Source organism: Phyllostomus discolor, chromosome 8, assembly GCF_004126475.2.
Source record: "Phyllostomus discolor isolate MPI-MPIP mPhyDis1 chromosome 8, mPhyDis1.pri.v3, whole genome shotgun sequence".
Taxonomy (NCBI): Eukaryota; Metazoa; Chordata; class Mammalia; order Chiroptera; family Phyllostomidae; genus Phyllostomus; species Phyllostomus discolor.
Window position 1 is genome coordinate 74,098,284 of NC_040910.2, and position 23,938 is coordinate 74,122,221.

Here is a 23,938-nt window from a genome sequence, read left to right on the forward strand (position 1 = left end):
CCGGTTTGGGGCTGTTCCAATCAGTGCTGCTGTGAACATTTCAGAACATGTCTGTTGGGTCCATACCTAGGAGAGGAGTTTCTGAGGGGAGAACTCAACCCTTTGTAAACGTTGTTGAGAAGGAACCGGGAGAGAAGGTGTGAAGCTACAGGACAGAAGGGGTCAGAGAGAGAGGTCCTGGGGAAATAGGAGGCAAGAGGTGGGAGGGGTTGGGCCAGAGCCAGAGGCAAGGAGTGGTGAGAAGTGGGGAGTTCAGAGTAGTGTGGCAGAGGGGTCTGCAGTTGGGATGGATGTGGGGCGCTTCTTGCTTCAGCTTTGATTTGGCCACGTGAAGCAGCAAGCAAGAGGGTGGACTGAAGTGCAGTGTGGGAGGGTTCGAGGTTTGAGGCAGGGAAGAGGGAGGTTTGAGGCCGTCATAGCAGAATGGTCAGCAGAGACATGACTAAAGAACAAATGAGACTGGAGTCCATAACTTGTCCTGCAACAGTCTTTGGGATTCTGTGATTTTGCCACAGAGCAGGTCCTTGGTGTGAGTCCAGGAGTGAAGGAATTTGGAAACACCGTTTCAGGCTGAGGCTCCCTAAGGGGTCTGTAGCGCCACCTGCAGGTAAAGAGCCACATGACTGTGCCTTCATCTCCAGATGCTTCCCAGATAGAGAAACCCAGACCCCTGAAGGGGACTCTAGCTGAGCCCTGACCCCTGCCAGAGACTAGACACCTCTACACAGAACCTAGTCACAAGCTGAGCCCTGATCCAAGCAACAAAGTAACTGTAGTTCCAATTCAAGTTCCACTGTCTCTAGAGTAGCGTCCCCAACTGGCCTGGGGGGCCTGGGGCCACGTCCCCTAAAGAGGGAGCCAGCAAGCATCCTGGATCTCAGGGCCTATGGCTGTGGCCCAAGGATTGACCTCCTACTACCTCCCTGAACTGTATCCCTGATAGAGTCCTTGCCATGAGAGCCCCTAGGGCCCTGTGCCCTAATGGGACAGGCACAGCCTCCCTGGCCCCATGACCCGCCCAAACCTGTTCCAAACTCCACAACACCCTTCCCCAAGGCTGCCTCCACCTCCCACCTGCTTGGCTTGGGCAGGGCCTCCTGAGACTCCGCTGGGAAGGCTGGCAGGCAGGGAGGCTGGGGCAGGCACTGTGGGGCCATGGAAGCCACAGCAGGGCCCGTGCTCTACCGGCAGCTGCTGCTCTGGGACCAGAGCTTAGAGTCTGAGGACGAAGAGGAGGAGATATCAGAGCCACTTGTTCCCGACCCCTGGAAGCCCCAGGACTCCTCCAGGTGAGTCAGGAATGGGTCTGGGCACCTGACAACTCAGGACTGAGGCCAGTAAATCCCTCCCTTTGGGGCCCCTAGCAGGGCCAGACTACCCTCTTCTTGGCTGAGCTCCAGGAACTTTCTGGTTGAATAGGAGGAACCCAGGCTGCAGCCCCAGGCCTGGCCTGAACCAGACAACTCACGGTCTGTGTGTCTGAAGGAACATTTGTACTAAGCCAGCCCTGCTCTGTCAAAGGTTCCCAACCCCCACCCCCTCCTGCAGGAGGCACCTGCTAAGCAGGTTGGGCCCTGGCTACACCTGGCCGGGCCCTGTTCCTGGAGCCTGCCAAGCCCTTGTCAGGCTTCTCTCCCAGCTGGCTCAACCCTGCCTCTCCAACCTTCTCTCCAGAGACTTTCTCTCTAGCTGTCCCTGGTTTCCCCAGTCTTCATGTTTCTGTTCACACTGAGCCGTCTGCCAGAGAGCCCTTCTTCGTGGCAGACTTATACTCCACTTACAAGCAAGATCGACCTTTTGGGAAATATTGCCTGGATTTTCTTGGGGTTCATGGGTGTTCCCCCTGCCTTGGCCCTGGCTCAGGATACTCTTCTCTCTTGAAGAAGTTGGAAAGAAGTTGGTGCTCGGCCAGGGGCCTGGGCCCAACTAGCTGTTGCCTTGCTGCTGCTGGCCACTGGCTTCTCCCTGGCCACATGGCAACTCCACACCAGGGGTAGCACTACAGAAACCTTGGGCTCTGTGGCCCCTCCACCCAGTGGACACTCCCACCGTCCCGGCGTATACCACCATGGTGCCATCATCAGCCCTGCAGGTCAGTGATGAGAGCACCCCAGGGGAGGGGAAGGGCTGGTGTCACTGGTCCCAGGCCCCTCCCCATGACAGTCCCTTCTTTGCTGCAGCCACGTGCTCCCACCTGGGCCAAGAGCTGCTTGTTGCCGGGGGCAATGTCGTGGATGCTGGAGTTGGAGCAGCTTTGTGTCTGGCAGTGGTGCATCCTCATGCCACAGGCCTAGGTCAGTGACCCACGAGCCTAAACAGTGACCCCACGCCTGGGCCCAATTGATGATCTGGAACCCAGGCAGTCAGTTGCCCTGTCCTCAAGGCTGGTTAGTGAGCATGACCTAAGACTTGGCCAGTAGCCCCAACCCTAGACTGTGACCCTGGATTCTAGACCCATGTAATCTTAACCCCTAGTGGGTCTCTAGGTCCAGTCAGTTACTCCTGACCCCAGGGTAAGTCAGTAGCCCTTCATCTGGGGCTCTGAGTGACCCTAACCAGAGCCCCGACCCTGTGTGACACCTTTATCTCCCCCAGGTGCCATGTTTTGGGGCCTCTTCCACAATAGCTCGTCGGGCAATTCAACTGCCCTGACATCAGGCCCAGCCCAGAGCCTGGTCCCTGGCCAGGGGCTGCCCTTGGCTCTGCCCGCCCTGCGCTTGCTGCATACACGCTTCGGCCACCTGCCCTGGTCTCGGCTGCTGGAAGGCCCCACCACACTGGCTCAAGAGGGTTTCCTGGTGGACACACCCTTGGCCCAGGCTCTGGCAGCCCATGGCACAAAGGGCCTCTGTCCACTACTTTGCCATTCCGATGGGACCCCGCTGGGCCCTGGGGACCAAGCCACCAACCCAAAACTGGCAGCTGTGCTATACAAGGCAGCATCTGCCCCCACCCCAGACTTTGCTTGGAATGCCCTACTGAGTCTGCTGGCCAAAGACTTGGGGCTGGAGGGACACTCCGCAGAGCCCATGCCCACCTTGGAGCCAGCACTGAAGCTGCCTTTGGCCCAGGGTGTCTTGTTCACCACCCCTAGCCCCTCAGCTGGCCCAGAACTGCTAGCACTGCTGCAGGCAGCCTTACAATCTAGAGAACCCAGCTCTGACACTTGCCCACCACGCCTACAAGCTACGGAGACCCCTGTAAGCAGTGCCCTGGCCACTGTGGACAGCAGCGGCTCTGTGCTCCTTCTCATCTCCTCACTCAACAGCTCCTTTGGCTCTCGACACCTGTCCCCAAGCACTGGGGTTCTACTCAGCAACCTAGTGGCCAAGTCTGCAATCAGTACATGGGCCTGCCCCCTCATCCTTCGTGGCAGCCCAGACGACACAGAGGCCGATGTGTTAGGGCTGGTGGCTTCAGGGAGCCCCACAGTAGCCAGAGTAACAACTCATGCCCTCGTCAGCCACCTGGCCAGGCCCCAAACCCAGGCCCAGCACCAGCATCAGCACCAGCACCAAGCCCAGCAAGGACCGACAGAGAGCCCCAGTGTTTGTGGCCAAGGGATTATGCTCCAGGTGGCAGCCCATGCAGAGCATGCCCACGTCTCCAGTGTACCCAGTGGCTGCTGCCCCTACCAGGGATTCTAAGAGGACAGAGACAGAGCAGGCCCAGCAGCAAGTGATGGAGAGCACAAAGAGTATGCATGGACTATGTGCTCACTGCTGGCTCATCTCTCAAACTCTGGTCTGGTCAGTTACCTGGACTGGCTCTTCTCAGCTAAGAAAACAAAGGATAATAAGAAAAGTGCACCAGGGCCTGGGGCCAGCCCTGTGTTCTGATCCAGCTCTGGGAAGGAAAGATGGAAGAACGCCATCTGGGCCCCATGGGCAGGGCAGGCAGAGCCTGGGTGACTGTTGGCATCTCCGGCCTCCCTTTCAGGCCACCCTCTGCTGATCTCCCTCAGTGAGGCTGGAAACAAAATAAAGGTCAAGTCCCACGGATGCCATGTGCCATTCCTGCTTCTTGGTTAATTTCCCATAAGCCTTTGCGTCGCTTAGTGTCAGGGCTTCCCTAATGGGCAGCACAAGAAACCCCCACCAGGAGAGGCAGAGGCTGGGCTAATGTCTTTCAGCTCCCACCTGCTCTGCTCATCTGCTGCTTCCTAGGGCACCATATGTACAAGGTAAACCTCTCAATCTCACTTTCTAAAACAGACACACAGAGCAGGAAAGAGGTTGAGAAGATGAGTAGGAGGTTCCCCAGGGGGCTGGGTACAAAAAAGCCCTGACCACCCCACCTCCCTGAGGGCTGGCATCTCTCTGGACTACACCCTCCAGAGAGAGTTTCTCAAGTCAACAAGTACAGTGTAAAAGGTATCTCTGATTTAATAGACCTCTTGATCCCACCACCTCCATCTCCCCCTGCCCAGCAAAGAAAATTCCTCCCCTGCTCAGTAAATGGTAGCCCAACCTACTCACTTATTTTAGCCCCAAACCTGGCATGCCTCTCTTTTTTTCTCCTCCCACATCCATTATCCCCTACCAGCTCCAAAGTAGCTGGAATCTGACCTATTCTCCTATTACCCTGGTTCAATCCACTATTGTCTGTTCTTTCTGCTTCTGCCTGTTCTGTTCACTCCTACAATCCATCTCCCCAAAAAAGCTGCAGAATAATCTTTTAAAAGTATAAACAGAATCAAAACTTGCCCCTCCATGAAACCCTTTAAACTCACTCAGTTCGCCCCATCACACTCAGAATAAAATTCAAACTCTTGGTTCCTTGTAGTGAAAGCAGAGGAATCAGACCTTTCCCGCCCCGCCCCGTCTCGCCCCGCCTCGCCCCGCCCCGTCTCGCGGCGCCGAGCCCCCCCACCCTGGCTCCGCCTTCCCCAGACGACCCAATCCAGTGCGCATGCGCCGCGACCTGACCCGGAAAAGGCAGCCTTCAGAGCCCCACGTGTTCGTGGAGCGTGGCGGAGATGGAGAGTGAAAACGTCGCTGAAGCTATGTCTCCGGGAGAGGCGACGAAGAGTGGCCCTCGGCCTGCCGACCGTCATGGCCTGCTGAAGCACAGCCGCGAGTTCTTGGACTTTTTCTGGGACATTGCAAAGCCGGAACAGGAGACGCGGCTTGAGGCCACGGAGAAGCTGCTGGAATATCTGCGCGCAAGACCAGAGGTATGATGGGGGAGCCTGAGGCAGGGAACTGCGTAGATTTCAGTAGAGATGGGGAGGCCGGCCACAGGAATTGGGGATTGGGGGCACGTGGTCGGAACCTGGATGCCCAGGTGAGGGCGGGTCGATGGTTAGGGGTAAGCAGGCGCGGTGCGATTCTTGTCACTGGTCGACCCGGGAATGCACTTGGTTCCGCAGGGATCCGAGATGCAGTACGCCCTGAAGCGCCTCATCACTGGACTCGGGATGGGGCGAGAAACTGCCCGGCCCTGCTACAGTATGGCCTTGGCCCAGGTGAGGTGGTGACTCCTGAAGGAGACTAGCAATGCTGGTCAGAACGGTGGGGAGTGAGGAGGGCAAGAGTCTCAGCTGCAGGTGAGGAGTCAGCGGTCTCCGGGGCAGGAGAGGTTGGGACGGGTGACACCTGAGCTGATGGGAGACATCCCCACGTGGAGGTGGAGAAAGTGGGAGCCAGGCCTGTCAGAGAAGCCCCTGCCAATGGAGTGGGAGGTTGAGCAGTTTTCTTCTTGGTGCATGGGTTGACCGGCCTCTGAGGCACATTTTACTGAGAGTAATAAGCTTTGGAGTGGGTTCCCTTAACCTCTGAAATGTTTGGGACCCTCCCCTCACAAGGGCCACTCAGCAGATTATAGGCCACTTCTGAGGAACTTCAGCAGCTGGAAGGGCAATAAAGACCAGTCCTCGAGGATCAGCCTGAGGGGAGCTCAGAGCAAGCTGTGGGGATAGAGTGTTTGGGAATCTAGGGGCCAAAGGGAGTACTTTCTGCAACCCGGGCAAGCATGGGCAGGGAGGCAAGATTCAGCTCCATATGAGTTGCAAGTTCTTTTGTTAGTGCTGCTCAGAGGGGCATGAGCAGCTTCACAGGCATGCTTGTGGGAGCAGTGGCCCAAGGCCCCTAGGCAGAAACTGAAGGGAGTCGTGGGAGGAGGTTGAAGTCTGTTGAGTTGTGGTTGGGTCACTCCTCTGAGCCCCTCTCTTCCTCCTGCCACAACTCCTGGCAGCTATTACAGTCTTTTGAGGACATCCCTTTGTGCAGCATCCTACAGCAGATACAAGAGAAACATGACCTGCAGAAAGTTAAGAAGGTGAGAACTAGTGTCCCTGGGGAGGTCAGCGGCCCCCGGTTGGGGAAGACTTGGGCCCTCTCACTGGTGACTGGAATCCTTTTCTAGGCAATGATGAGACCTGCTCTTTTTGCAAACCTGTTCGGGGTGCTAGCCCTCTTTCAGTCAGGCAGACTGGTGAAGGTAAGAGCTTTGGGGGAAGAAGAGGTATGTGGACTGTCTTGGGAGTGGCGGGGGACAGTGGCATGTCCTGCTCATACCCTCTGCCCCTTTGTGGGTGCTAGGACTCAGAGGCACTGATGAAGTCCGTGAAGCTGCTGCAGGTCCTGGCCCAACACTACAACCACTTGCATGAGCAGCCGCATAAGGCCCTGGTGGACATCCTCTCCGAGGTACGGGCTTGCCGGCTGTGGGACCCTGGGTAGCACTAGTGGTTACAGAAACATAGAGAAGACATGAGTTAATATGTGGAAATGCTCTATAGAGCAGCAAGATCCCATAGAAATACAAAAGTGTGTAATGGACACATTTTAGTTGCTATATTAAAAAGGTAAAAAGAAACAAATGTAATTTAATAACATAATTGGCCTATTAGGTTACCTAAATAATAATCTAAAGTGGTATTTCGATACATAATCAATATACAAAGTTGTATTGCTTTGACCTATGTGGCTCAGTGGTTTTGGGCATCATCCCACAAAGCAAAAGATTGGTGGTTCAATTCCTGGTCACGGCACATGCCTGGGTTATGGGTTCAGTCCCAGTAGGAGCACATTTGAGAGGCACTGGATCAATGTTTCTCTCCCTGTCTTCTCTCTAAAAATAAATAAATATCTTAAAAAAGAAAAAGTTGTAGAAGTAATTTTGGGGGTGGAGGTCACATTAAGTTTTTGAAAACTGGTGTGTATTTTACACTTACAGCAAGATTGCATTCATGTTAGTGTATCCCGAGTGCTCAGTAGCCACTTGTGGCCAGTGGCTGCCATATTGGACAGTACAGTCCTAGAAAAGTACCTGGCAAGTGGCAAGTATATTAATACATTTGCCATTGTTGTTTTTGGGCAGAGTTGGCTTCTCAGGGACCCCCACTGCCCTTCTTGGGAAATGGTGGTAGACTAGTAACTGGAATCTTCTGTTACTAAGGAAAAGGCAGGGACAGCAAAGTCCTGGGCCCCAGCTTTCTGCAACTCTAGCTGCAGAGCTAGAAGGACCTGAAGCTGAATCCCAGCTCTCTACTTGGGGCTCCTTATATGAGAAATAAGCTAGTTGGAAAATCCCAAAAGAGGAATAATTAAAATGGTGACCTCAGGCTAATTAGCATCAGTGGGGTGCTTATTTAAAACACAGCTTCCTCCCTGGCTGACTTAGCTCAGTGGATTGAGTGCGGGCTGGGAACCAAAGTGTCCCAGGTTTGATTCCCAGCCAGGGTACATTCCTGGGTTGCAGGCCATAACCCCCAGCAACCGCACATTGATGTTTCTCTCTCTCTCCCTTCCTTCTCTCTCTAAAAATAAAAAAAAAATCTTAAAAAAAAAAACAGCTTCCTGAGAGTTGGAAATTTAAGCTTTATAACAAATACTCTCTGGTTATTCTGATGCCTACCTAGCAAGGTGGATTGTGGCTGTCCCACCTCAGATTGGCACTGCGACAGGGCCCTCAAGGGAGCCTGGCAGGTAGAACAGGGACCATTGGGCTCACTTCACAGGAAGAGACGAGGGTGCTCTGAGGGAGCCACCTCCCTCACGCCGTCCCCCCACACCAGGTCCCGGACACCATGTTGCAGAAGGTCCTGCCTAGGGTTCTCAAGGCCGACTTGAATTCGGTACTTGGCACCCCTGAGCATCTGGAGATCTTCCTCTTGGCCCAGCAGAAAGTGCCCGCGAAGCTCAAGCAGCTCATGGGACCGGTCAACCTATTCTCAGATGAGAATATCCCCAGGTGTGAGGGACATGGGTGGGTGGGCTCCCTGGGGCCAAGGGCTGCATCTGGCCATCCACAGATTTGTCGCACGGCCTGGGGCTGTCCCTGCTTCCCTGGGCACCCTGACCCTTGTCTGTTTAGTGGATGCCACCTGAGTCCCCTCTGACCTCCTCCACAGACTGGTGAATGTGCTAAAGATGGCTGCCACCTCTGTGAAGAAGGAGCGCAGGCTGCCCGCTGTGGCTCTGGATCTTCTCCGCCTGGCGCTTCAGGAAAACAAGTTCCTGCGGTTCTGGAAGGAAGTTGTGGAACAAGGGCTACTGAAAAAGCAGTTCTGGCCGGCCAGGTGCCTATGGCGCTTGTCCACTCTCGACCCCCTCTTTCCTGTTTGTTAAGCAGAGATGGGTTGGCAGTCCCAAAGTCCACGCAGGGGAGCTGACGGCTCTGACCAGGCTCTGTCATGCATCCCCTTAGCTACCTGTGTTTCCGCCTGCTGGGTGCATCCTTGCCCCTGCTATCCAAGGAACAGCTGCAGCTGGTGATGCGGGGAGACCTGATCCGACATTATGGGGAACACATGGTCACTGCTAAGGTGGGTACCTCCCCCTGTAGCCCAGCACTGCCAGAAACAGCCAGGCTTCCTGCCAAGAAGGGGGACAGGCCGCCTTAGGTGTCAGTCAGCTTCTGGAAAACAAGGTTGCTCTTTGCTCCAGCATCAGGGGTCTTCCTGACCCCTGCCTGGTATGGGCAAGCACAGCTGCTATTGGAAGGAGCCTGGAACCTGGGTGTCCCTTCCCTCTGGGTAGAGTGAGCTACCTCAGTCCCTCCACCTCTTCCCCTCTGAGCAGAGTTTTGGCAAGGTCAGCCCTCCTTCTGCCCTCAGGCCCCTCAGCAGAGGCATTATAGCCAACAGTCTTTCTAGGCCTCCATCTACCCCAGTGTGGCTCCGAGCATTGTCCGTGGTTCCCACACTAAGCTGAGTACTGGACAGGACAGTCAGGTGGTGGTTAAGAGTGTGGGATGGGGGACCAGAATACCAGGTCCCAGCCCTGGCTCCCCTGCACACTAGCTGTGTGACCTGGTACGGGTAGCTTCCATGCCCCAGGCCCGCCTCTCCCTGTCTGTGAGATGAGAGGAGTGGTACTTCCTCGGAGTTCTGAAGATACCCAGTTAATACCCAGGGCCGCTTAAAGCAGTGCACACTGCGCAGGAAACAGCTGGGCCTGCTCCTGTCACCAGCTCACTTGCCACATGAGCAGCTTCAGAGAGCCACGTTCTTGGTGGAATTCTGGGGGAGGGACAGGTCAGAAAGTAGATAGCAGTGAAGAGCACAGACTGGGAGGCCAGGCTGAGTGGGCCCACATCCCAGATGTACCACTTGGAGCCCCCAGAAATGACCCTTGTCAGCTCTTCTGTACTCATCTGTAAAATGACAAAAGAGGCCCACTGCAAAAAGTTGTTACAAAGATTAAACAAACCTTGACACAAAAACATCTGGTGCCCAGCACTCAGAAAGCATGCGAGAGGGGTTAGGTTGTAAGCCTCACTATGACACAGCTAGGAGCTGGCAGATGTGGGATTTGAACCCAAGTCTGTTTAGTGGGCCAGGTGGAGTCTGAACCACTGCTCTGCCAGGCCTTGCACCCAGAGAACAGCCTGTCTTGACCCATAGAGGGATGGAAAGAGGTTCCTTCTGGGGCCAGAATTGTGGAGGGAGGCCGTGAGGACAGGCAGAAGCACTGGGGTGCTGGGGCGACTGGGCCTGGCCGTGCAGGGCAGGAGGACCTGCTGGGTCTTGGTGTACCCTGTTGTGGAAGGGGCTCTCGAGGCTGTTGGTCACTGCTGTTCCTTACACTTTCAGTTCCCAAGTCAGTTCAAGTTTGCTCCAGAGATGAATGAGTACGTTGGAACCTTCCTAGAAGGCAGCCAGGATGACCCCGAGAGGCAGTTGGCCGTGGTGGTGGCCTTCACATCCGTCACCAACCAGGGCCTTCCCATTGTGCCTACCTTCTGGCGGGTTGTGCGGTTCCTGAGTGGCCCTGCCCTCAAGGGCTATGTCGCCTGGCTGCGGGACATGTTTCTCCAGCCTGACTTGGATGCCTTGGTGGACTTCAGCACTGGCAATCAGAAGAAAGCACAGGATGCTTCGCTCCATGGGTGAGTGGGGCCTGCTGAGTCCAAAGACCGGAGCCCTCCTTCCTACAGTGTTGGGGTCCATCGAAGGGGAGGGGAGGAACCAAGCCTCCCTCTCTAAGTGGTACCTGTGACCTGGCTTCTGCCCTCCAGGCCTGAGCGAGCTGTGTTCCGGCTACGGAAGTGGATCATCCTCCGCTTGGTCAGCATCGTGGACAGCTTGCACCTGGAGAAGGAGGAAGCCTTGATTGAGGAGGTGGCCAGGTGTGCAACATGCTCAAACCCCATTCCCCGTGGGCAGGACAGCTGAAGAATTGGGCCTCTTATCTAGTCCTACTTTCAGTCCCCCTGGAGCCAGAAGTGTTGGGGTCCAGTTATCCATTAAGGGCAGACAAGCCATTTCCTTGGGAGCCTGTGAAAGGAAGGGGCTCCGGAAGTGTGAGGCTGCAGGGCCCTCACAGCCTCAGGCTGGCTCCATGTGTCCTGCAGGCAGCCTCTGCACGTTGGCAAGAGGCTGTGTCAGGGACGCCTCCATAGCGGCCGCACCTGTGCCGGCTACTCACTCAGCTCTCACTGCAGTCCCCAGGGGCCAGCCCGGGTTGGCAGAAATGAGGGTGTGGCTTGGGTGAGGCCACACAGCCTTGAGTCTGTCTTGGCTCTGAGAGAGGGATGCTGGACCCAGATCTGAGAAATGCCCACTCCCTCTCATAGCCAGAGTGGCTCCCTCTTTCTCCTCCAGGTTTTTGGTGACACCATGAAGAGGCGCTGGTGAAAATGGGTGGCACTGAGGCAACATGGCTTGGTCTCCCACTCTCCCCAGGTTTTGTTTCTTCCACTCATTCTTTGAAACAAAGAAGCCCACATCCCAGATCCCGGAAACAGAGCAGCGGTTCTCCTTTCCTTTGGAGGGCCGGGTCCGAGAGGTGGTTGGCAATGCCTTCTTCAGGTAGGTCATGGGCAGCCTGGGAGAAGCTAAGCGTGGGCTGGCAGGGTGGGAAGGCAGCCTTGAGGATGCTTGCTCCCTCCAGTTCTAAGCTGGGAGAAATTCTAGAGCTCCTCCCCCTCAGAGTTTCAGTGGGGGTGGGAGGTCCCTGGCCATGTTTACTAACTCTGCCTGTGACCTTGACCCTTCCCTCACCTAGCCTGCTGCAGACTCTCAGCACACAGTTTAAGCAGATGCCAGAGCAGACCCAGGACAGGCAGCCCTGGACCTACCGCCTGGTACAGTTTGCAGACATGCTGTTGAACCACAGCCGCAACGTGGCCCCCCTGACACCCTTCACTACACAGCAGCGCCAGGCCTGGGACCGGTGAGGGGTTTGATTTCCATGGGGTAATGGGTGGGACACTCTTGAGGTCTGACACTGGCAGCAGTGACCTGAGAATATGCCCATCTCACACCAGGATGCTACAGACTCTGAAGGAACTGGAGGCTCGCTCCTCAGAGGCCAAGGCCAAGGTCACTGCCTTTCAGCACTTGCTACTCCTGGTGGGCATCCACCTCTTCAAGGTATGGCAGCCTAGAACAGAGGAGGGGTTATGGACCTGAGGTCTGGGCCACTACAGGCTCCCTCTTGGGAGGCTTGAGGGCTCTCCCAGGGAAGGCTCTGGGGAGCTGAACTTGTCAGGCTTCCTAGGCCGGCTGGTCCTGGTGGAGCTCAGTGCCAGCGACTCTTTTGACTCTGTGGTTTCTTCTTGACTCTGAACCTTCATTTCTCCAGAGATTTTCCTCTTGTATCACATGTGGCTCTTAGGAAGCTGTTTTGAGCATATATATATATATATATATATTTTTTTTTTTTTTTTTCAGTTTTAGTTGACACACAGTATTAAATTAGTCTCAGGTGTGCAGCACAACAATTAGACATTTCTGTAACTTAACAAAGTGATCCTCCCCAGTGAGTCTAGTACCCATCTGACACCCTGCGTGGTTATTGTGGTGTTACTGATTATGTCCCCAATGCTGTACTTCACACCCACGTGACTTTTTATTACTGGCAGTTTGTTCTTAATCCCTTCCCCCTTTTCACCCAGCCTCCCCCAACCCCCTCCCATCTGACAGGCATCAAAATATTCTCTGCTCCTATGAGTTTCTGTTCTGTTTGTTCATTTGTGTATTTTATTATTTTTAGATTCTACTTACAAGTGAAGTCATGTGGTATTTGTCTTTCCCTGTCTGGCTTATTTCACTCAGCACAATTCCCTGTAGGTTCATTCATGTCTGTGCAGATGGCAAGATTTCATTCTCTCTTATGGCTGAGTCCTATTCCATTGTATATCTGAACCATCTCTTTATCTCTTCATCTGTTGATAAGTACTTGGGTTGCTTCCATATCTTGGTTGTTGTCGATAACGCTGCAGTAAACATAGGGAGGCACATGTCTTTTCATGTTAGTGTTTTGGGATTCTTCAGATAAATACCCAGAAGTGGTGTTACTGGATCTCTCTTTGTCTCTTGTAGCCTCTGTTTCAGAGTCTATTTTGCCTGATACAAGTATTGCTACTCTTGTTTTTTCGTTTTGTTTCCATTTTCATGAAATTTTTTTTCCTATTCCTTTACTTTGAGTCTGTGTGTGTCTTTTGATCTGAAGTGGGTCTCTTCCTGGCAGCATAGGTAAGGGTCATGTTTTCTTATCCATTCAGCCACCCTGTGTCTTTTGATTGAAGCATCTAATCAATTTGCATTTAGAGTAATTTTTGATAAGTATGTATGTAGTTAAATTCATATTTTTTATTTTCTTTAAAGAAGTTTATTTTTTTAAGATTTTACTTATTTATTTTTAGGGAGGGAAGGGAGGGGGAGAGAGAGAGAGAGAGGGAAGGGAGGGAGAGAGAGAGAGAGAGAGAGGGAAGGGAGGGAGGGAGGGAGAGAGAGAGAGAAAGAGAAACATCAGTGTGCGGTTGCTGGGGGCCATGGCCTGCAACCCAGGCATGTGCCCTGACTGGGAATTGAACCTGTGATACTTTGGTTCGCAGCCCGCGATCAATCCACTGAGCTATGCCAGCCAGGGCTAAGAAGTTTCTTTAACATTTCTTACAATACTGGTTTGGTGTGATAATCTCCTTTAGCTTTTTCTTGTCTGAGAAGCTTTTTTTTTTTTTTTAACTTAATCTTTATTGAATTTTTTTCCATTACCATTCAGTCTCCTTATACCCTCCACCTCCCAGGAATCACCACACTGTTGTCCATGTCCAAAAGTCCTTTTTCCTTTTTGCTTGAACCCTCCACCTCCTAACCCCCACCCCCCACTAGCTGTCATCTGTTCTCCATCTATGAGTCTGTTTCCATTTTCCTTGTTAGTTCAGTTCATTAGATTCCACATGTGACTGAAATCATACGGTGTTTGTCTTTCTCTGACTGGCTTATTTCACTTAGCATAATGTTCTCCAAGTCCATCCATACTATTGCAAAAGGTAAAACTTTCTTCTTATTTCCAGCTGAGTAGTATTCTGGGAAGCTCCTTATCTGTCCTGCAATTCAAAATCTAGCCTTGCTGGGTAAAGTAATCTTGATTGTAGGTCCTTGCTTTGCAAAATCACTTTGAAGATTGCATGCTAGTCCCTTCTGATCTTCAGAGTTTTTGTGAGAAATCAGCTGACAGTCTTACGGGAGCTCCCCTGTGGGTAACTAACTGCTTTTCTCTTGCTGCTTTTAAGATTCTCTCTGTCTTTCACCTTTGGCATTTTAATTATGGTGTGTCTTGGTGTGGGCCTCTTTGGGTTCATCATGCTTGGAATTTTGCTTATGTCTGTTTCCTTCAACAGTTCAGGGGAGTTTTCTGTCAATTTTTCTTGAAATGGGTTTTTAATCCCTTGCTCTCTATTCTTTTTCTAGTACCCCCATGATGCGAATGTAGTTTGCTTGATGTTGTCCCAGGGGGCCCTCAAACTGTTCTCATTTGAAGGATTCTTTTTTCTTCTTGCCTTTCTGACTAGGTGTTCTCCACTGCCTTGTCTTCTGCGGTTCAGTCCCCTGCTCATTTAATCTACTCTTGATTTCCTCCAGTGTGTTTTTCACTTCAGTTATTGTATTCTTTACTTCTGACTTTTTTAAATGTTTTCTATTTCCTTTTTTATGTTTCCTATCTCTTTGTTAGAGTTCTTACTGAGTTCATTGAGCATCCTAATAACCAGTGTTTTGAACTCTTCATCTAGAAGATTGCTTGTCTCCATTTTGTTTAGTGTTTTTTCTGGGTTTTGTTGTGCTCTTTCATTGGGGACATGTTTCTTTGTTTCCTCACTTTGGCAGCCTCCCTGTGTTTGTTTCAGTGTATTAGATAGAGCTACCACCCTGCCTGGTGTGGCTCAGTGGATTGAGCATGGGCTGCGAACCAAAGGGTCGCCAGTTTAATTCCTAGTCAGGGCACAAGCCTTCGTTGTGGGCCAGGTCCCCAGTAGGGGACGTGTGAGAGGCAAGCACACATTGATGTTTTTCTCCCTCTATTTCGCCTTCCATTTCTCCTCTCTCTAAGAATAAAAAAAAATAAAGTCTTTAAAAAAGAAAATAGAGCTACCATGTCTCCTGGTCTTGACAGAGTGGCCTTACGTAGTAGATGTCCTGTGGAGCCCAGGGGTACAGCCTCCCTGGTTACCTGAGCTGGGGCTCCAGATGTGTCCCTCATGTGGGCAGCATGTGCCCTTCTGCTGTAGTTTAGCCTTGATTAGTGTTGGCATATCAGTGGGAGAGATTGAGCCTTTGGCTGATTGGCTGTGGGGACTGGTCACGACTATAGTGGAGGAGCTTGTGTGGGGACTGACCCCACACAGCAGGATCCACTTTAGCAAGGCTCTGATGCCTGCTGGGTCGGCCCTTGGAGTGTGCCATTTGTGGAGGTGGCTGGGTGGTGCTCTCGTGTGGTCTGAAGCTGGCCACTGTTAGTTCTGGGGCCTTTCGGCAGATGTTCTAATGCAGGCAAAGTTCAGCACTGCCCTTTGCTCTACTTGGGGTCACCTGTATGAACTACAAAGCGATCTGCAGGAGGTTGCTGCTTGTGTTGGGCTTGAAGGTGCCTGGGAGAGGCTAAGCTGCAAACTGAGGCCCCCTGCCGCTAGTGCCATGCTTGGGGCTGCTTAGCAAGAGGGTCAGGGCATATCAAGGCCCGAGGCTACTTATTTGGGGTTTGTGAACCTTTGAGAGACTTTAGAAAGGTCTGTAGTATGAGCCAAAACAAGCTATTAGTATGGAAGAGCCACTGGAAGCAGCTTGAATGAGACTAAAAGTTGGGTAGGGCGGGGTCTCAGAATTACCAGGGCTGGGGGAACAGTGTTATACAGATTGATGGAGACTCAGATATGACCCCCACCTGCTGGTTCTGTGGAGCAGAGGGCTCAGCAAGGGAACAGTAGCCTCTGCCAGCACCTCTGTCTGGGAGCAAGCTGCCCTTCCAACCCTCACCCTGACGCCAGACAGTTATATCCCTGGCACCTTACAAGCCGCTGGAGCTCAGCAAGAAAGTCCAGTAAGCCTGTTCGTGGGCCCTTTAAGAGGAACTCTGGCCTGGGACTGCAGCAGCCCTCCATCCCTCACCCACAATCGCCACTGGTTTTCACACCCAGAACTTGGGGAGACTTGTCTTCCCAGCACTGGAACCCTGTGCTGGGTAGCCCATTGTGGTGCTAGGACCCCTCACTTGTGGGGAGGATCCCAGCAGCTGAGATACTCCTCCAGACTTTTAACCACCACGTGTGAGTGTGGGACCAGCCCCTTCCACACCTCTGCCCCCCACCAGTATGGCTTCTTCTCTGTGTCCTTAGTTGTAGGACCTCTGTTCAGCTCGGCTTCAAGCAGTTCTGAATGAGGGGCGGTCTACAGTTGTAATTTTGATGTGGCCATGGGAAGGGGCGAGCAAAGCATTTGCCTGGCCCTCCCTCTTGACCCGCTCTGAGGAGCTGGGCTCTCACGGCTGTGGGTTTTGTTTTGGGGCCCAGCCATGGACAGGTCATGTGGGTGAAGTTTGGCCACAGTGCCCCTTCTGCCCCTTGGCAGTGGGCTTCAGGACCCTTGTGACTGGGGACATGTTTGAGCCCACCCCAGACCCAGGGTGTGTCAAACCCCTGGGTAAAAGGTGCTTGGCCAGGGCTCTGGGCTTCTGTTGTAGCCTTCACTCTACCACCTCTGGCCCCAACATTGAAACCCCCACTGTGCTGTGAGGGAGAAGTCTGCCTTTTCAGTGTCATGATCACAGGGGCCGTTTCTGGAAGCCTCCTGAGGGTGGATGAGAAGGATAGGTGGCTGGAGTCTGGGCTTGTCCCCAGAAAGATTGGTTTAAATCAGTTTAAATTAGCTAAAATTGCTGTATTTTGCCAAATATAATGCACACCCACATTTTTGTGTGTGTTATACACAGGATTTTTATACGCATGGTATGTAATCATTGTAACCATATGTAATGTGAATCCTTATTTTTCCCTCAAAAATTTGGGCAAGAATGCACAATATACATGGCAAATACAGTAGTGATTTTCAGTCTTTTCTGTGTAGTAATACTGAGCCAGGTGTAGGAGGAAAAGTCTAGAATTGCGAATCATGAGGCTGGGGCCTGCTGGCTTCCTGTGACTCGGTGCCAGCCATCCTTGGCAGGTTCTCTGCCTCTCTGGGCGCCGTGGGGTAGTTGGGCTCCGTTTCCCTGAGGGCCCCCCCAATCCTGCAACTGTACGTTGGGTGTAAAAGGGCATCTCCTCCTGGGCTGCTCCCAGGGTCTGGCTGGGGTCCTCCATTCTGGATGGCGAGGGTGACTGGCCAAGGCAGGCTGGAGTGTTCTCAGCATCTGGTGAGAATACTCCACTTGACCAGCCCTTCCCCCGGCTCAGCAGAGGCTGGGAATGGGGCTTGGTTCCTGATTTCTGCCCCACACACAGTCCCCCACAGAGAGCTGCGACCTCCTGGGTGACATCCAGACCTGCATCAAGAAAAGCCTGGGGGAGAAGACCCGCCGGACCCGCTCCAAGGCCGCCAGTGGGTCGTTGCCCCTGGGGTGGGGGGCAGGGCATGTCCTGGGCACAACAGAGACCCGCAGTGGGGCAGCAGTGCCCTGCTCTGACTCAGACCTCCTCCTGCTTGCAGACCCCCAGGAGCCGCCATGGGTGGAAGTGCTGGTGGAGGTCCTCCTGGCCCTCCTGGCGCAGCCCAGCCATTTGATTCGCCAAGTGGCCCGGAGTGTGTTTAGCCACATCTGCTCCCACCTGACTCCACGTGCTCTGCAGCTAATCCTGGATGTAAGTTGGGGACCTTTGGGGAAACGGGTCCCAGGATGTGGCTGCCCTAGGACCAGGCTGCGCCGGTGCTGTCCTGTCAGCCCCTGTCCTCGCCGTAACCTGCAGAGTGGGAGCGGCGGGGGGGGGGCCTCACTCACACTCTGCTGCTATGCAGTCCTGTTCCAGGGCCTGCTGAGCAGTCGTCGTGTCTGTCAGGGTGCTGGCACTGCCCGTTGGGTAATGTCGCCTTGCCTCCTGGCCTTCACTTTCTTCCCTTGACCTTTTGGCCAAGACTGGACTGAGCGAGGTCAGGGAAGTTAGTCAAGAGGGCCCAGTGGTCTGAGGAGAGTAATGGGTCAGCCATCTGGGAATGCCCTGCAGGTGCTGAACCCCGAGCAGAGCCAGGATGAGGATGACAACGTGGTGATCATGGACGATTCCAAGAAGCAGCTAGAGGATGAGGAGGTACTTAACAGCAAGGGGCAGTGCAGGGTGGCCGGATGCGTGGTGTGCAATGGGGAGGGACTACACGCTGGCCACCCACAGGACAAGAGCTCGGAGGGCGAGAACAACAAGAACTCTGAGAGTGAGGAGGAGAGCACCGAGGAGGAGAGTGACGAGGAGGATCGGGACGGGGATGTAGACCCTGGCTTCCGGGAGCAGCTGATGGCGGTGCTGCAGGCAGGGAAGGCACTGGTGAGCAGAAGCTCCGGAGGGGCTCCTGTCCTGGTTTGTGTATGCACGTGCCCACGAGATGCCAGGCTGCTCACTGGACACCTGTCCCTCAGGGTGGAGCGGGTGACGACGAGGACGATGAGCTGGATGATGAGGCCATGATGGCTCTGGACCAGAACCTCGCTGGCCTCTTTGCTGAGCAGAAGCTGCGCATCCAGGCGCGGAAGGACGAGAAGAACAAGCTACAGAAGGAGAAGGCGCTCCGGCGGGACTTCCAGATCAGGGTGAGCCTGAGAACCGGCCTGAGTGCACTCCCCAGCCCAGTCGCCTTGCACCTCTACGCCCTCCCATACCTGACGGAGCCTCCTCATCCCCTGCCACAGGTCCTGGACCTGATAGAAGTGCTGGTGACCAAGCAGCCCGAGAACCCCCTGGTCCTGGAGCTGCTCGAGCCACTGCTGAACATCATCCGTCGCAGCATGCGCACCAGCAGCACCAAGCAGGAGCAGGACCTCCTGCATAAGACAGCCCGCATCTTCACGTGAGCGCGGGCGGGGTAGGGGCAGGGGCAGGCGTTGACGTGTCCCCAGACCAGTGCTCAGAGGAGTGAGTGAAGGCCTTTTGGGTTTCCCAAGTAGAAAGGCTGGAGCCAAGCTTCCAGAGTGGGCCTCCTTGGCTGTCCCCAGGGCCACATGTCGCCCAGCAGCTCACACACAGGCCTTCATTCACCTGTCCATCCTCTCATACTTAGCAGCTCCGCACTAGACCAGCAGTCCTCACTGCAGTTGGGGAACCAGCCTGGTCATCCAGTGTCCTGGGGCTGTGGTGGGGGAAGGTAGTGGATAAGGGGCAGCAGGCACACAGGTGGTGGGTGCACCAAACCCACTTGAGCTGCCAGGAAGGCCTCCTGGGAAGGTGTCAGCAGTGCTGGGAGCTGTAGGTTCTATCAGGCCCAGAGACCACTGGCAGGGCAGAACAGGTCCAGAAGGTTTGCAGCTGGGAAGTAAGAACCCTGTGGACCCCACCCTAGCTGTACCGGGAGCCACAGAGGTGTTCTTAGCAGAAGCATAGGGGTAGGGGGTGGAGGCTGGTTTGTCTTTTAAGAAACAGGTGGCAGCATGGTCTGTATGAGAGCAGGGAGCCAGCCAGAGGGATGATGCAGGGGGCAGATACAGATCTGCCTTCCAGAGTGCAGAGGAGCTTGGGGACAGAAAGTCCTGGGGCCTTGAGATGCCGAGCACAGAGCAGAGCAGGCGGGCAGAAAGACGCAGGCAGTGCTCCCCCAACAACTCTCTCACGCCAGCTTCAGGCTCCACCTTTTCCGCTAGTTTTCCCTGCCACGTGCTCGGGCAGTGCTGGGCTTATTCAGTGCCCTGCCTCTTGTCCCCACTGTGTTCCCAGCCCTGCAGGGCCATGCAGGGTTCTGGGCACACACATCCTGGTCTTGCTTCACAAAGGACCAGAGCCAGTGCTTCACAAGAGACGGGTGTAGACGGGAACGTGGACCAGTCTGGGGGTATTCGGCCCATGGTACGGCCTCAGCTCGGGGAGTCAGTTTCCCCTCTGGCTTGTCCTCAGAGCAAATCCGCAGGTGGCCCTGGGCCTCCCTCTGCAGCCTCGGTCAGATCCCTTTTCCTCCCCAAGTGTCTCCCTGCCTATGAAGTGGGACTCAGGGTCCCTACACTTAGGGTTGGCTCTGCTGGGTGGGAACGTGGGTGGGAAGAGAATGTGTGACCAGCTCCACCCCTTCCTGCCCCGCAGACACCACCTGTGTCGCTCCCGGCATTACTGCCGTGACGTGGGCAACAGCCTGGAGACTCTGTATGCCCAGGTGGAGCGGCTGGTGCAGCAGGCCAGCCACCAAGCCGACTCCTCTGTCTCCCTCTACTACTTCAACGCCTCTCTCTACCTGCTCCGGGTCTTGAAGGGTAACACTGCTGAAAAGTCCACCCACCAGACCCAGAAGAAGGAGAAAGCAGGTGCTAACACCAGCACCAAGCCCAAGGGCCCCGAGGTGAGCAGACCCTGTCCCAGGAAGGCTCAGCCTAGGAAGTCCGGGGCCGATAGATAGGAGCAAATCCCAGCAGCAGGCCCGGACCATCTGCCAGTTTCACAGGTGGGGAGTTGAGGCCATGACTCCCCAAGGACCCAGCTTTCGGCCTTCCCTCTCCCTGGCATCACACTGACTCTTTCTCAGGTGGCCCAGGCAGCCAGCTGCTTAGATTTGAACCTCGTGACCCCGATCTACTCATCCACGCTGAGCTCCTTCCTGACTAAGCGCAACAGCCCTCTCACCGTTCCCATGTTCCTCAGCCTCTTCTCCCGGCACCCGGTGAGTGCGGGGCCGGCCCGCCACCACAGGGCCCCTATGCAACTCAGTGCCCTATCTCACAGCCCTGCCATTCCCTCCCTAGATGCTCTGTAAGAACCTGCTCCCCGTTGTGATCCAGCACGTGACAGGCCAGACACGGCCTCGCCATCAGGTAAGGGCCTGAGTCCCCTACTTGGTTCTGGTTGGGTGTCAGTGAGGCCCAGGAGGGCAGCCCTGGTGAGAATAAGGGTGAGCAGGCCCACCCCACCCCGGCCTCCCTGCCCTGGCCAGCCCATCCCTCACCATAGGCACACTGTAGCTATGGCGGTGGGGCAGCTTTGCCCCAACACTTCCACTTCCCACATGTCAGAGCCCTCCGACTCCTTAGCGCTCACACTTCAGCCTGCACAGGGGAAGGCCCTTGGCTGTCTGCTTGGGTGTCTGGCTGGTAGGGGCAGGGTGGGGATAGGGACAAAGGGACTAGGGAGGCTGGAGGATGACAGTACCAAGTAGTAAAAGGGTGTCAGGCACTGTCTCAGTCCAGATTGCTATCTCTGTCTAGCTGAGAGCTCCTGCTCCCCCACACCCCAGGCCTCTGCTCCCTCATCTGCCTGAGAAGAGGGGACAGGAGTGGATGAGTACAGGCACCAGAGCTTCACAGGAACAACCCAGACAGGATGGATTCAGAGCAGCAGGCTACCCCTCATGCAGGCTAGGGTTGTCTTGGCCTTAGCAGCTGCCCAGCAGGCTGCCAGAATTCTTGGGGTCCTCTTGGGCACCTTACGCCTGGCTCAACATGCCAGGTCTCCTGGTGACCACATTCCACCTCCACAGGCGCAGGCCTGCCTGCTGCTCCAGAAGGCCCTACCTGTTCGGGAGCTGAGACTGTGCTTTGAGGACCCCGAGTGGGAACAGCTGATTGGCCAGATCCTGGCAAAGGTCACAGAGGTAACAGCCATGGAGGTCCCCTCCCACACCCCCATCAGGAATGGTTCAGAAATGGGGAGCAAGGATTTACTGGGACCCCAGTCCTCGGGTGGTTTAGGGTTGCCCCAGGAAGGCGTGTCTTCCGTCGGGGCTTTGGTCTCTTGTGTGGGAAAGGGCTTCGGAAAGCGCTGTGGAGCAGCTCAGCATGGCCACCGCCTCCTCAGAACTTTCAGGCACTGGGCGAAGCGCAGACCAAGTCGGAGCAACTGAAGGAGCGGTCCTCCTTGGAGCTGCTCAACACTGTTCTACGGATTGTTCATCATGAGGTAAGCCTTGGGTTCGGAAAGGAGGTCACCAGGCAGCCAGAGGAACTAGTCTCGGCAAAGGCCTAGGGGGGCGCAGGTAGCCATGTGGTGAAGGTTCTTGATGCCAGGGGAGGAATTGGGCTGTTCTTGTTTGCGGGGCTAGAGAGCCGTGGACACAGGTGATTGGTTTGGGTGGTGAGAGAGCCAAGCCAGAGCCTGGCCGGGCTGGGGTGAGAGGGGGCGCTGTTGTTCTTCGTGCTCTGGTAAGAAAAACCTGAGCCAGGGGCTAGGAGGGCCTGGGGTGAAGACACTCCCAGTGGGCAGCTGTCCGGAAGAAGCCAGGTCTCCAGGCCTGTGGGAGGGGCAGGAGGCAGCTGAGGATGAGTGGTTCCCTCAGTCTGGCCCAGAGGGAAAGGTCTGGGAGCTCTAGTGTAGACACTGGTCACAACCCACATGCAGGGCAAGTTTGTTGAGGGGGTCCTCAGGGAGAGGACAGGACCCAGGCTGGGGCCTTATGGAACAGCCAGTGGGCCTGAGAAGCGGTGCCCAGAGTGGCAGTAAAAGGCCAGGACAGAAGGGTGTGTTGGAGGCCAGTGGGTCTCAAAGTAACCCAGTCAGATATGTTGGCAGGGGAGAGGAAAGAATGGCTTCGGCCACCCTGATGTCATTGCATGGTGCCCTCAGAGGTGGCCAGCACCACCGAAGGCAGGACTGAGTGGGAGGTGAGGACATAGAGATTGGGGTTTTTGGCTACGGGGCAAAGGAACAGACACGGCCCCTGGGGCTCCTTTTTCTCCCTAAGGCAAGTGACAATGGTGATTCACAGGCAGAAGGAGTGACTAAGGGTGCAGAAGGGGGTGTGGGGTCACCAGAGAGGCAGTAATTGGGCAAGGGTGGGAGGACCGGCAACCAAGAACTGGGAAGAAGCCCTGCTTCCCATCTCTGCTGTAGCCATAGCTTTGCCACCCTTTACAGAAGATGACCGTGGACCTGACAGCCGTCCAGGGCATGCTGCAGAGCCAGCAGTCAAAGCTGCAGCACAGGGTGCAGCAGCGCGAACACTCGGCCGGGTCCAGCCGCCTCTACGACCTCTACTGGCAGGCCATGAGGGTCCTCGGGGTCCAGTAGGTTCTGGGAGTGGCCCATACCTTGGGAGGGGCTGGAGAGACCCTCACGCTGCACACATCCTGCTGTGCGTGCTCCAGTGTCAGAGCTTTGGGTGGTGGGTCCCATGGGACCACAGAAGTGGAGGGCACACCTGCCCTCTCTGGACACTTCCTTACTTGCTCACTTCCTTCCAGGCGCCCCAAGTCGGAGAAGAAGGATGCCAAGGAAGTCTCCACTGCCATGCAAAGCCCCGTTAGCACAAAACGGAAGAAAAAGGGATTCTTGCCAGAGACCAAGAAGCGCAAAAAACGCAAGTCAGAGGACACCGCACAAAAGGATGCGCAGCCTGCGGCCACCAGTGGGGACCAGCCCCCCAGCGCAGGCAAGAAGAGGAAAAGGAAGAAGGCTAAGGTCGAAACCCAGGCCCAGGTGAATGGGACCCCTGTAGCCAAGAGCGCTGCCAAGAGTCTGGCCCCAGAGCCCCCTGCCTCGAGCCCCAGCACCCCTGCCAAGACCCCAAAACTACAGAAGAAAAACCAGAAGCTGTCCAAGGTGAATGGAGCCCCTCCCGTGTCTCCCACGGAGCCTGCTAGCAAAAAGCAGCACCAGAAGGAGCTGCCCAAAAAGGGGGTCTCAGGCAAATCGCCCCAGTTGGTGCTGCCACGGAAAAAGGCAAGATTGTCTTTGGCCAGCAGGAGCCCCAGCCTCCTGCTCCAGAGCGGGGCCAAGAGAAAGAAAGCACAGCTGAGGAAGGGGGCAAAGTCCTGAGCGCGGACCCTCTTCCCTCCGCCCCTCCCTGTCAGCCCTAGAGACCCCTATTTTTTCACCAGGATTTTAATAAACAAGCCACTGTGTGAGGTACTGCCGTCTGGCACTGGGGCGGAGGCCCTGCTGCCAGCCTGCCTGCAGGGCCCCCTGCAGCAAGTGTGCCCTGAGTCCTTGTCTGCATGGTCCCTTGGGGGCACACTGGCCGCACTGTTTCTCAGGCCAGAGCACGTCTGAATTGTTAGGGCTGGGACCTCGTCTCCCAGCCTCGTGGGCCAGGGTTCTGGTGTTCAGGCAGTTAGCACAGGTAGATGCCACCAGTGCAGTGCCAATCACCGAGCTG

General features: G+C 55.1%; 2 protein-coding genes across 5 annotated transcripts; both read left to right on the forward strand.

Annotated features, from left to right (window-relative positions):
* Nucleotides 1-1,103: 1,103 nt before the first annotated feature.
* On the forward strand, nt 1,104-3,681 carry GGT6 (gamma-glutamyltransferase 6). 2 transcript variants are annotated; one of them, XM_028534504.2, is made up of 4 exons: nt 1,104-1,289; nt 1,884-2,092; nt 2,181-2,294; nt 2,596-3,681. In XM_028534504.2, exons 1-4 carry the CDS (start codon nt 1,156-1,158, stop codon nt 3,645-3,647), a joined length of 1,509 nt encoding a protein of 502 aa, XP_028390305.1. In that variant the 5' UTR covers nt 1,104-1,155; the 3' UTR covers nt 3,648-3,681. The 2 variants fall into 2 exon arrangements, with proteins under 2 accessions (XP_028390305.1, XP_035889126.1); XM_036033233.1 differs by having other exon boundaries at nt 1,887-2,092.
* Nucleotides 3,682-4,918: 1,237 nt separating this feature from the next.
* Nucleotides 4,919-23,748, forward strand: MYBBP1A (MYB binding protein 1a). Of its 3 annotated transcripts, none has more exons than XM_036033234.1 (26): nt 4,919-5,176; nt 5,372-5,467; nt 6,196-6,282; nt 6,370-6,441; nt 6,543-6,650; nt 8,021-8,196; nt 8,357-8,524; nt 8,653-8,770; nt 10,040-10,335; nt 10,465-10,575; nt 11,132-11,257; nt 11,454-11,621; nt 11,716-11,821; nt 17,170-17,266; nt 17,375-17,526; nt 17,887-17,970; nt 18,052-18,201; nt 18,294-18,464; nt 18,564-18,721; nt 19,942-20,194; nt 20,378-20,512; nt 20,595-20,663; nt 21,326-21,439; nt 21,643-21,744; nt 22,699-22,847; nt 23,025-23,748. In XM_036033234.1, exons 1-26 carry the CDS (start codon nt 4,979-4,981, stop codon nt 23,596-23,598), a joined length of 4,038 nt encoding a protein of 1,345 aa, XP_035889127.1. In that variant the 5' UTR covers nt 4,919-4,978; the 3' UTR covers nt 23,599-23,748. The 3 variants fall into 3 exon arrangements, with proteins under 3 accessions (XP_035889127.1, XP_028390051.1, XP_035889128.1); XM_028534250.2 differs by having other exon boundaries at nt 6,196-6,279; nt 6,367-6,441; XM_036033235.1 differs by lacking the exon at nt 23,025-23,748 and having other exon boundaries at nt 4,979-5,176; nt 6,196-6,279; nt 6,367-6,441; nt 22,675-22,745.
* Nucleotides 23,749-23,938: the final 190 nt, after the last annotated feature.